This window comes from Neofelis nebulosa, chromosome 1 (assembly GCF_028018385.1).
Source record: "Neofelis nebulosa isolate mNeoNeb1 chromosome 1, mNeoNeb1.pri, whole genome shotgun sequence".
In the NCBI taxonomy this organism is placed as follows: domain Eukaryota; kingdom Metazoa; phylum Chordata; class Mammalia; order Carnivora; family Felidae; genus Neofelis; species Neofelis nebulosa.
The window spans coordinates 36,064,618-36,077,688 of NC_080782.1; the positions used below are offsets into that span (position 1 = coordinate 36,064,618).

At 40.8% G+C, this 13,071-nt stretch overlaps 1 protein-coding gene across 1 annotated transcript in view; it reads right to left on the reverse strand.

The window, feature by feature from the left end:
* FGF10 (fibroblast growth factor 10) overlaps positions 1-11,542 on the reverse strand; it is an 83,830-nt gene extending 72,288 nt beyond the window's left edge. Inside the window, exon 1 of the mRNA XM_058719292.1 lies at positions 10,341-11,542. Within this exon, the coding sequence (XP_058575275.1) occupies positions 10,341-10,713 (373 nt within the window). The 5' untranslated portion in view covers positions 10,714-11,542. The remainder of the gene's footprint in view (positions 1-10,340) is intronic.
* Between the last annotated feature and the right edge of the window lie 1,529 nt (positions 11,543-13,071).

Below are 13,071 nucleotides of genomic sequence, written 5' to 3' on the forward strand. Positions count from 1 at the left end.
CTGCTCTGCTTCTTTGGCGGTTAGTATAAACTGTCTTATATTATCTTCCAACTCCTTGGGAAGATCTCCTGTCTCTGTCTCTAGGTTGTGAACCCTTTAAAGCTACGGGCCAAACAGGTCACTGTCGTGGGATGAGAAACAAGAACCTTAGATACAGAATTTACTGAGAGCTAAGCATCTGTGATAACCCTGGTTTAAAACCATATCATAACTTGGAACATAGTTTGTCTTGAAATATGTAAACATCGAGTCACTTCTTTTTTTGCCTCTTGTGCAGTAATCTTTCTTCTTCCGATCTTTAGTTACCTGTTTCATTCCTACTTTTCCCATTTGTTCTTTTCTAATATGTCCTGAACTCATTTGTTACCTTCTACTTATTTTCAGCTCCTCGCTCTTTCCTCAAATAATCTTCAGTTTTTAAATATCTGCTGGTAGTCTCTTAATAAACCAGAACTTTACTCTTTGCCCCCCACACTTCAGAACATTATGAATGCTACAATTGCAAACCTTAAATAATTTCAGATGTTGTAATATTTCCTTTTCTAAAAATGTCATTTTATTCCTCATTCCTGCCTCTTTCTTTAATTTCAATATTTTAAATTCTAACTTCAGCAAATAATCTAACTAGTTGGTTTCCCAGCCCTTTCCCTTCCAACAAAGGGAAGCATTCTCTTTACTTTTTCTTTCTTTTTTTTTTAATTTTTTTTTTGACGTTTATTTATTTTTGAGACAGAGAGAGACAGAGCATGAGCAGGGGAGGGGCAGAGAGAGATGGAGACACAGAATCTGAAACAAGCTCCAGGCTCTGAGCTGTCAGCACAGAGCCTGACACGGGGCTCGAACCCATGGACCGTGAGATCATGACCTGAGCCGAAGTCGGATGCTTAACCGACCAAGCCACCCAGGCGCCCCTCTTTACTTTTTCTTTATAAAATACCCATTTGATGAAGACTTGTTATGCACCAGGCACCATTAAGCTATTCCGTGCATTACGTCTGACTTCTCCAAACTTCTCCCCAAACCCCAGGCTCAGTGTGCCTATTCTGTCCTTCTTGGAGGAGGTACCAAACCCTCCCCATGCTGTTCCTTCCACCCACATCTCACCTTCCAGGACTTCTTAGCCATGAGATCTAGAATAGTTTCCAATTATTTTCTTCTGGAGTACTCTCCTTCTTTCTTCCATAGCATTTACCCCAAGTTTTCATCACATAGCTATTTTTTTTTTTTTGACACTGTCTTTAGAGTGAAGCTCTCTGAGAGCTAAACCAGGCTCTTTTTTTCAGTACTGTATGTATGTGTCACATAGTATCTGACACAAAGCAGGCACTCAATTTCTGTTGAATGAATGAATAATCTCATTTAATCTTTATGGTATAGGAAAAAGGAAGGTATTGTTAATGTTGTTGTTTTACTGGTGGCAAGTTGCCAAGTCATATACCCTGGCAGGTCAAAGCCTCCAATACACCCACTTTTGTGTCTCCAAAGTTCATTTTCAGTCCAGGGCCATACCTGTCATCATCAAAGCCCACACTTTTAATCCCTCTATCCTGCTGCCTCCTTAGCAAGAATTCTGGATTTAGCCTTCCTTACTTTGATACCGTGGCTGCGATTACTTCTGTGGGATTCCTTTTAGATCACAGGTTCTCATTTCAGTTAATTCAACATGCAGTCAAATGCCAGGGCTTGGGTTATATTTCCCTCACACCTTTCTTGTCATGTCCGTCCTTTTGCAGAGCTACTCATTAGCTTGATCTCTTTGCTGGGAGTTCAGAACCCTTGTCTCCATCACTCTAGCCCAATATCTCTTCCTCCCTTCCATGGTCTGTCGAAATGCTCAATGGCTTCTTTTGCTTTTCCTCTGGCTTCTAACATTCTGATCATATGTTCTTTACCATCCCTCTTGCTTCTGCTTTAAAGCACTTTGGTAGTTTCGTTGATCTAGTTTTTATACCATAATCTTATCAACATCCTTAGCACTTTTCTTTTTCATATTTGTGGAATCATACCCTTCTACAGAGATGTTCCAAAAAACGCCCTAGAAATCTGGTTTACTTACTGTTATTAATAGCATTGTAAAGCTATTTCACTTTAGATAAGAAATAGCTTACAAATTCATATCATGTGTTATCATTTTGCCCATATTACAGAATGTTAATTTTTCTTTTAATAATTCTATCAGTAATTCAAAGCTATTTAGGCTTTGGAAATCTATTTACATCTATGTATCTATATAATTTGAAACCAATTATAAGAAGCTTGACTTTTAATTATTATAACAGACCAATCTAACTTATATAGTCAGATTCTACATATCATAAAAATAAATTTAATTCAGCAATCAGTACAAAAAGGTTCTTCTTTAAAAGAAATAAGTGAGACGTATGCTCTTGATTCAAATTCTAACTCCTGTTGGTATCTTAATATCTTTCTAAAAATATATGTGCATTTCTATATTTGGTCAGCCTGGAGTATAAATGCATGTGTATTTTATATTTTTCCCCCTTGACCACCAGTATTGATGAGAAAAGTAGGTTTTACTTTTCAAAGCTACATTTGGCAGGGGTATACAGAGAAGCCCTGTGTTTTAAGGGAAATCATGGAAGTTAGAAATGGTAAAGACCTTTATGATTAGCATTCATCTTCTTTGAAATAAATGATGACTAAAATAGAAGAGCAGTAGTTATTGGACTTCCTAATTCCGCTTCACTTTCTCTCATAGGAGTCCAGACAAAGGCAAAATGTAGGGAAATTGGCAAAGTAGCTAGTAAGTGTTACATGTACTAAAATAATTTAAAACAAAGGCAAAATGAACCTGCAAAGAGAGTTATTGGAGATAGAACATTTAATCTGGAGGAAAATGCAGAATAACCAGACAATCAGCATTCATTGGCAGAAGGTGCTTATCTGTGATTTGCCTGTTTCACTAAAGGCAAGGCTGTAAGAAATTGGTCTGAGTGCTGGGATAAGGGAGAATTCAGTGCAGATTCAAAATGAGAAGAGACTCCTCAGCATTTTGGATGCTGAACATCCAAAAAGGTCTAGGCTGCTGGCTCCAAATATAACATGGCATGCTGAGCAATGATAATGGATGACTTTCCCTGGCCTACATGACATGTAACGGGTTTGAACATCAGGGAAAAGGAAAAAAAAGAAAATAAGAAAAAGAGGAGAAAATAACGGAGTGGTGAAGGGGCAAAAAAGTATCATGATTCACAGTGCCATAGAGGCAGGGCTGTCGCAGATGTCTGATGTTCCAGATGTATAAATGCCTCCAGACAGAATTATTAGTAGTTGATGAGCATTGGGGCGCCTGGGTGGTTCAGTTGGTTAAGCATCCCACTTCAGCTCAGGTCATGATGTTACAATTCACGGATTCAAGCCCCACATTGGGCTCTGTGCTCTTAGCAGAGCCTGGAACCTGCTTCAGATTCTGTCTCTCTCTCTCTCTCTCTCTCTCTCTCTCTGCCCCTCCCCTGCTCACACTGTGTCTCTCTCTTTCTCAAAAATAAACACTAAAAAATTTTTTTAATATTAAAAAAAAAGAAACTGATGAGCCTTGAATTGTAAAGACTCTATTAACATGTCAAGTTATCCTCAGACAGGGGCAATGCCTTGAAAAGGGTTAAGAATGAACTAACACACATGTTTATCAGTAAAGCATGATAACACCAGGTCCTTGAAAGACAATAATGATTATAGGAAAATGCCTTTTAAAAAAGTTCTCAATTTTGCAGTTAACCATTGCCACATAGAGTTGGGTTGCTGTTAACCCATACTATCCATGATCCATGATTAAGTTATAGTTGTGGTGGAAGTACTAGGTTATGTTTAGTTGACAGTTTACTCGAAGTTGGGTATATATTGACCTAATCAATACTTTACCTCTTCTATTATGGTTAATTAAACGGCTCATTAATCTCTCAATGTCACCATCCATTGTAGGAAGCATGCCAAACATTTGAAAATTCCTCATTAATGATAACACAAATACTGACAGATTAGATATAGGTAAAGGTGGACAGATTTAGGCTGAAGAATTATTAGGTGAACTATAAAATGAGGCAATGCTTTACTGCCAGCACTATGAATCTTTCAAATGGTAATTGGATGCACGTGTTAGCAGCAGTAAAAAGTCACTGTCCAGTTGTCCACCTTACATGGGAATCTACTCTGAGTGTCTTCTTTGATTTATTGTTCCAATTAGAACACAGTGTTCAAAGAAAGAACACAACTGACCGGATTTAAAGGCAAGGGAGCCTTTAAGGCCATTATTGGATGGCCTTTAAGGCCATTGGTGGATGACCTGGCTCCCTTTTAGTTTATCTTGAAACTTTCTATTTGTGTAAAATCTGTACTGATTAAATATTTGCTTTTAAACTGATTCTATAAAGCATCAACATTTTGTATTCATTAGCTCTTGATCAGAGTATCACTGGCTTCCCAACATGCAGGTATATTTTCTTTCACTAATTTTAAAGGCCTATGTCTGGGTTATTACTTGTTATACTGACTGACTGGCACAGGCAAAGGTTAACAGGCAGTGAAAAAAAAGAGTGCCAATTATGAAAAGTAAATATTTTTAATCTGCAAAAACAGGTAACAAATACCATTGGTCAAATGGTAAGTGTAAATGATCTTCAGTGATTGCAATATACCATGAAAAATGAAGATATTTCTGTATAGAGGACTTGAGACAAAATGAGGCCCATTATTTTCTAAACTGTGATAAAGCTGTATTAAAATTACATAAACATAAATCTTGTGTCCCATCTTGCTGGAAAATTAAAAGAGAACTTTAATTTCTGGGAGGGAAATACTAATATTTTACTTACTTACATTAAGCAAATATCAACTATTAATGCTAGCAAATGTTGGAACAGTAATACTAAAAACGTCATCTGAATTACTCCTCGTTGCAAAGTTCACAGAATTAATGTTAAGATAGATTAAAATCACTTTGAACTAATACACATGTGTTACTCTTCCTTCTGAAGCATAATAAGGAAATATCATTTGTACTACAATTTTGGATAAGCATACAGACATTCAAGGCTTAGGAAAGATGTAGATATTCCCAGGCAGCTCATAAATGTGAGGAACATTAGCTCCATTTCAAATGAGCTGTCAACTTTTTTCCAACATTTTGGCTTGTGGAAAGTCAGGCGTTTGAATAATAAGTGGGGTTTGCCTCTGCACAGGAAGGTAACTACAGGAGTGTTAAGTGCTCCTTCACGTTCCACTATAAGTTCATTAAACAGTTTAAAAAAAAAAAAAAAAAAAAAAGAACTCGAATAAGCCTTTTTGCTCTAAAGCAGACAGTAAAAATATAGAAGAAAATATGCATGCACTGGGGTTTCCCTCATTTAATAAGACTATTTTTATTTTAAATTCTGTGCCTCAACATCATTTTGAAAACACCTGTTTTTAAAGAGTGGTCCATACCTTTGCCTCATAGATTCCTGAAATACCCAAGACTAACCTAGAGATTGGTGTTTCTGAATTCTCATACTCCACTGTTGGCATGTGATTTCTGCCAACTGTTTTCTTGGGTTTCTTCTAGTAGAAGGTTATAAATCAGGTTTATGAAGAGGAAACTGGGTAATTGTGCATTTTTAATGGATTTATGATAAAGCCATCAAAGTGGAGGGTCCATATGGTAGGAATGCGGTAAAGGTAACGGGACAATGTCATGTAAACATTAAATACAGTGCTTCCACCTTCATAAATCCTCAATGTGCATGATTAAATGCTGCCAGTTATAAATTATGCAACCAAACTCTAGAAACAACCACAACTTAAATAAGACACCAGTGGAAGCCATAAGTTGTATATAGGTTTTCTTTTCAAAAATCCAAAATAAAATCATTTATTAGGAGATGATATTCAAGTCCCTGTTTCCCTCAACACTTCCTTTCTCACTTTATGTAACTTCCTACAATCAGCCCCAGTCCTGATTTAAAAGTAATAATGCAAACCTTTAATCCCAGACAGTAATTTGTCATTTATATGTGGTGAAGTACCTTTTTGATTTGCAGGCTCATTTTAAAGCCTTCTTAACATGTATATAGCTTTAGGTCTCTAAGATTTTGCCCTTTTTAGAGTCATATATCAGAAGTTCCTGCAACAGCCCACTTTCACACCGGTATTTACAACCAAATTATTTTATTACATGTGGGAACAATTAAACATTTTGCCCTCAGCTGTAAACAATTACGATATACAATGACATTCATGGATTTTCTTAAATGTATTCCTAATGCCCTCTGTTAAGAAGGTGAGATCCGTGTACATGTATTTTGCGTTTCCGTAAGCAAGTATATTCCCAAACAAAATATCGGAAGAGGTATTTCACCTAGAGAACGCACTAACATTGTCTGATACCATGTCTGAATAGCCACCTGCAATGATAACCTTTAACATATTTCACTTCTCTTCCACTCTCGATTTACTACTATTCCAGCGTGAACCTGAAGAACTGTTGGTGTTCATAGCAAGAAGCAATTAAGATTTCGGATAATTTGTTTTTTAGAGTTTTGAGATATCGAATTCTAATATATTGGTATCATTGTTGCCAGTAACGGGGGTAAAAGGAATAACGTAATCAAATAGATGTAGGCTTGAATCCTGACTCTACCAACTTCCAGTTGAATGACCTTGGGGAATTAACTGTTTTCAGCTTATTTTTCATCTTTGAAAAAGTATGGATAGTTAATATCTAAATTATAGGACTATTGTGTGTCAAATGAAATATATATTTGAAGAAATAGGGCACTTACTACACAGTACATCCTGATTTCTCTATTGTAGCTTAATCGCCTTTCCTGCAAAGACTCATAAGCACTGTGGCTTTCCATTTTGAGAATATCCATTTTTGGCTGTCTCAAGTTTAGGGATACATTTTCTTTTCACTAGACTCCCCTTTTCTACCAGTGACAACCATGGGAGAAGCCCACAGCCCACTCGCATCCAGTCCCAGTCGCAAGGGTACCCAACAGCTGTATCCAGCCTTTCCAGGAGTCCAGAAATAGAGCTGAGTGGTAATGTTTCAAGGGCAAAGCTCTAGATATAAAGAGTGATAAAACAAACTTAAATGAGCCTAAGCATATCTAGTGACAGATACACCACAGCTATTCTAAATTATTCAAGCTTTCTTACACTTCCAGCAGGAGAAACATAATTCATCTCTGCCCCCTTTATTCTGTTTTCACATAATGACAAAAAAGCAAACAAAAAATCACCCTCCTTTCCACACACACACACACACACACACACACACACATAAACGTTTGTAATCACCCCAAGCACATATAATATTTTTAGAATCATCCAATTTCTGGGAACCAGCTTTGGAGGTAGAAGTTAAAAATGATTTTGCAATGCTTATGGGTGATTTCCTTACTTCCCTTTTGTTAGTATTTTGCTGGCAAAAAGCCAGTAAAACAGTTGTTTAATTACCCAGGACATCCCAAACATGTCACCTCTCAGATAAGCTGTTACTGTATTTTAGCAGCAATAATACTAGGGTCAAAAGTAACAAAGAAAATTAAGCTTCAAATAAGCAAACCTCAAAAGAACAGCTTTGTGTATTGAAAATAATTAATAACTTGTTTAGGAAAATGTTACTGAAAAGTGGTTTTTGGACAAGGAACTGACACTCTTCAGAAATCCTAATATTTAACAGGCTACCATTTGGTGGGCTGGCCGGCTGGTTACCCTGCAGGCATGGCAAAAGTTTGTTCACATGCAATTATGCAACATTTAGACAATATCTTAATGATACCATGTAGTTCAGCTGAATCAGTCCAGCTGGAAATTGTAGGAGTGTTCTGATTACCCAGCCACATGTGAAATTAAGCCTTTTTCAACCTTTACTTTTCACTTGCTATGTCTTGATACAGATATTCTTGGAAAGCCTAAGTTATTTATGGTTTAACATTATTTAACAGAGTAAACCCCACCCCCTCTCATTTTCAACCATTGATTAAGATTGCATTACTACATAAGATATTATATTTTAATAAGGACTATTGGTATGCTTTATCATATGGAAGGGATATTATTCTATTTTGGGCAATTGGGATGGAAACTTTCCATACTAGTTTTTATGCAATAAAAATCAGATACTTTTCTCTTTGCAGATAATTCTTACTCTAAAAATATAATTCAAGGTATACCCCTAGCAATCATTTTATTAAATAATCACACATGATTATGATTTTAGAAAATAGTCATTTCAGTTGTATAAACAAACTAATATAGATTGGTCCTTGTAGTAAATCATAAAGATACTTAAAAATATACCAATGGCAAAATTAAGTTAGTGTCCAAAAAAAGGAATTTTGCTCGAGCTTAAAACTGAAAATTTATTATATTTATCTCCATGAACTAAAAATACACAGAAGATTTTCAGCCCATGGGTATTATTATTTTTTATTTTTTATTTTTTAACTCTCAGCTCACTCTTCAGCAAGTGTTTGGCTCAGTTCTTCCCCATTTTCCTACCTGGATGACACCATAACTATTTTGTTTTAGAAGTGAACAAAAGTATTAAATTTTAACCAACAATTATAACGTCTATACATCATACCTACTGAATTCAGGCAACAAATGACTTTCAACCCAAAGAAATCATAACGACATTATTTCAGCCACTTTCTATGAATCAGAAACAGAAACAGCTCTAGTATTAAATGTAAGATGGATACGTTAAAATACTTTGACAAGTATTTTTATTACTTACAAACTTATTGCTAATTTTAGTAAGTGGAAGCAGCAGCAGAAGTTAATGTCAAATGTATGTGGATCTCCAGAGAAGAAAACCAAGTTTTAATTCTTATAAATCCTTATTTAAAAAGAAAATGCTAAATTCCAATTAAGTGTCTTTCCCATCGGTACCAGATACTTTTCTGGGCCAAGGTGTCTTGGAATATATGACCCGTGTATTTAAGTTAGTTGGCAAGAAATTCCCAAATGACTGACACTTTAAGGTCCCTTAAAGAGGTGACTTGGAAGAACCACTGAGATAATGCTAAATAGTCATTAAAGATGTGTAAATGTCATTGTCTCCTGTCTTCAGTGTGCCATTACATAGCCCCGGGCTCCTTTCAAATAGCAGTCAATAGAGGGTGAATAAGTCTCACCACTTGAAAGTAGCTAGGAAAAGAAGCCAACAGAGTAATCTGGCTTTGCTGGACTGATTCAAGAAGAGACACAATATCCACCCCTCCTCCTCCAGTTCTCCCTCCCCCTACCCAGCCCACAGCCCTGCAAGAAAGAAAGAAGAGCAAGAGGTAAAGAAGGAAAGAATGAGAGAAAGGAAAATGGAAAGAAATGCAGAGGTGGGGTGGGCTGGGGAGGGGGTCATAATTTATGTATACAGAGCAGAAAAGTTCATCCAGTGGGACAAACTATAGCCATGGAAACAGACTTATGACTTTTACTTTGAAAATAAAAGAATGACAATGAAATTTGTGTGAGGTCTGTGTGAATCCAGTCCCAGATGTTTACAATGCTGTAGTAGTATGGCTGTGCAATATGAGAGGTTTCAGAAGAAATGAGTACAACAGGACACCACAAAGCAGCGCATATGCCATTGACAATGCAGACATGAGCATCATGTTACCAAGAGAGAAGGCAGGCAGAAGACAAATAGCGGCGCTGGTGCCTGAAAAGCTAACTTCACGGACTGCAATCACTCAAACCAACATGAGGGGCCAAAAAGAAAAAGAAAAAAGAAAAAAAAAAAAAAGAATCAAAACCAGAGAAATGTTTGCACTCCTGTCTAGATAGGTAGTGGGTAAAGGGTTGGGGGTGGGGAGCTAGTGGAATTGACTTTTCTTTCTTAAATAAGGCTCCCATAAAGCCCCTGTAATTGACAGCGGATAATTATTTTCAGCTTGAGGAAGCTGTCCCAAAACTCTTAATAAGATTGCCAGCGAAAAGAAACAAAATGTGTTTACTTGAGCCATTTCCAGAAGGGAGGGAGAGGGGACCTTGGGATGAGGTGCGGAAGGGCGACGGAGACGGAGAGGGGGGCATCTATGAATCTCTGCGCCTGCACTACTCTCCAGCGCCCTGCGCGGTCCAGGTAATGACAAGCAGCGGAGACAGGGCAGCTAGGGTGGCAAGGAGTGGGGGTGTATGGAGGGAGCCGCGCCAAGGGTAGGGGGTGCGGCGGCACAATGTATGGGGGTGATTTAGTGTGAAAGTATTCCACTTCATCATTTTACAGGGGTTGGGGACGTAAATATTTAGCTGGCCACATCTGGAACAGATTTTCCCCCCCTTGTGGGGTGGGGGGTGGATAATTGGAAGGAGGGGAGCGCGCATTTGTAACTTACTGTACGGGCAGTTCTCCTTCTTGGTACCGCTGACCTTCCCGTTCTTCTCAATCTTGAGAAAGTACTTGGTAAAAGAGAACAGCTTTCTCCAGCGGACATCTCCTTGGAGGTGATTGTAGCTCCGCACATGCCTCCCCGCACTGGAAGGAGAGGAAAAGGAGGACGAGGACGAGGAGGAGGAGGAGGAGGAGGAGGAGGAGGAGGAGGAGGAGGAGGAAGAGGAGTTGGTGGCCTCTGGTGACACCATGTCCTGACCAAGGGCTTGGCAGGTGACAGGGATGGAAGACACCAAGAACAGCAACAAGAAGCAGCAGCAGCAGCCGGGCAGCTGGGGAAAGGCTGAGGCACAATGTGTCAGTATCCATTTCCACATTGTACTGGAACTCTCGGCACTGGAAATTGTCTCATCAGAAGGAACATACTGGAAGGGTAAGACCTGGTGCGAGGCAAGGAGACAGCTGGAGGTGGAGGCCGCTGGTTAGCTCCCTCTGGGCGCGGATCTGGCCAGAAGTGAATACACCAACATCCATAACTCCTCGGAAGGGCCGGCTGCCTCTCCTGGCTCCTTTCTCGGATCCGCTGCCGCTGCCGTGAGCCTCTCGAGTCTCCGGGTGAATGGTGGATGTGGGTGGCCGCAGTAGCAGGAGCTGGTGGTGGCGGTGGCGGTGGTCACCAGCGATCTTCACTCCACCCGGAGTTACTTTGTTCTCTTCTTCACGCCTTTCTTCACCATGTTAGATGCAAAAAAAAAAAAAAAAAAAGTCTGAAAAACAGATGACAGCACGGTGAACAAAACCCACAGAGGCTGGGGGAGATATCTGCGCCTCTCTGAGGTTGGCACCTTCTGGTCCCTCTGCGCAGAGCCCCAGCCTGCTAGCCGCCTTCGAAAAGCGCGTCCCTTCGGAGTTGTCAGGGCTGGAGGCGGCTGCCGGTCGCCGTTGTTTGCTTCCCCCCTCCTGCTTTCTCTTTTTGGTGGTGCCTGTTGATTTGAAGCCTCCAGAAAGTCACTTCTTGTTTGGGGGGAGATGGCGGTTGGTGTTTTGTTTGGCCTTACTTCCCTCCCTCCCCACCCCCTTCCTCTGGAAAGCCCGCTTGTAAACAGGTTGCAGCCAGGAGTCCAAATGTCAGTGATTCCAAGCCAGAGGTGGGCTCTGCCTCCGCTGGTCAAACCTCATTTGCAGGGGTGGAGAAGCGGGGGGGGGGGGGGGGGGGGGGGAGGGCGGGGAGGGGGTCAAACGGCGGTGGGACATCTGAAACCCTCGGCTGCTGGGAAAGCCAGGAGGGGGAGGGGGAGGGGGCTGGGAGCGGGGGGGAGAGCAGGGGAGCAAGGAGGAGAGGGCGCGGTGCCTCCGCGCGGAGCTAGGGGCTGCCGGGTCCCTGCCTTGTGGCCCCGCGGCCGCCGCCTCCGCCCGCGCCTCCAGCTCCGGGGAGTTGCTGTGAAGTGTCCGTGTGCTGGCTGCGCTGGCCACCGGCGCGAGCTGTAGCCTCAGGCTCTCCGAAGTTTGCTGTCTTCCAGCCTGAACCAGTCCCCTCTGGGGAGCCCCTTTCTCACTTGTTTTGCAGCGTAGGATTCCCCCCCCCCAACTTCTTTTGGCCGTGCAGTACTTGAGAGCCACCTGGAGCTTGGTGCTCGGCTGACTGTTCCCCCCTCTCGCCCCCGCTGGCTCCCAGAAGGAGGGGAGGCCTGGGGGAGAAAGCAGAAGATGCTGAGGATAAACCTTCTAAAGCAGCAGATTATAAACTGGTCAGAGTGAGCACAGAGAAGGGAGACCATAATTAGCTTCTTTTCCTCCTCTTCTGCCAGCTTCCAAGGAGGTCTCTGCTTTAATGAATCACTGATTTCTCGCTTCCGTTGCTGAAGTAAAAAGTTCACACTTTGGCCCTCTCTGCCTTTTAAGCTCAGGGAGATTTATCGTCACCCTTAAAAGTCGCCTCTCTCTTGGCGCACATGAAATCGGGGACCGAAAAGACCGATTTCTAATTGCTAGCATGAGTCCGTTACTGAACCACGCGTGCACTTCAAAGCGAACCCACTTTACTGAGATTGCGAAGATTTAACCATGCGATTTGGCCGAATTCTGCTGTTTTCTATGCGATTTCCTTTGCACCCTGTCATAAAAGGGGCATTTTCTTTTTTCTATCTTTACTTTTTATGTTAAGAGAGCTTTGTTTTGCAATGCAAGTGAACTACCAGTCTCCCTCTCGGTTCCACACTCACCACCTGGAAACACCCTTACTGCTAGCAGTGCCCACAACCCAGGTGTAGACAGAACCAAATCCCTGGCTAGGAAGCCTTGCCAAGAATTAAGAGGCGCGAGAGGACAATACTAGCAGAATTGGTTCCAACACGAGTAAGAGAGAGTTCCTACAGGCTCACTACTAGAATTTCGGTGAACGAGGGAAGGCTTAACTGGAGGGAGTTACTGAAGATGTAATCTAAAATATTTAGCTTCTGTAAGGCAGCTGGACATTAGCCTTATGTGGAAGCATATGAAATGGCCACTATTTTCTATTTCTTGACCTTCCCAAGTGGCAATTTCATATGGTTCAGCTTAATATTTAGACTGCTATTCTAAGATGGAGAATCGCTTCAAGGTGAACTTGGGAGTTTGACCTCTGCAACTGTAATCTGGAGAGAACTAATCAGAAGTGCTTGTGTATATACTACAAGCCAGAATCCCTATAGTGTGCATTTGACCTTAGTCTTCATTGTGAACCGAACAAAATTCGA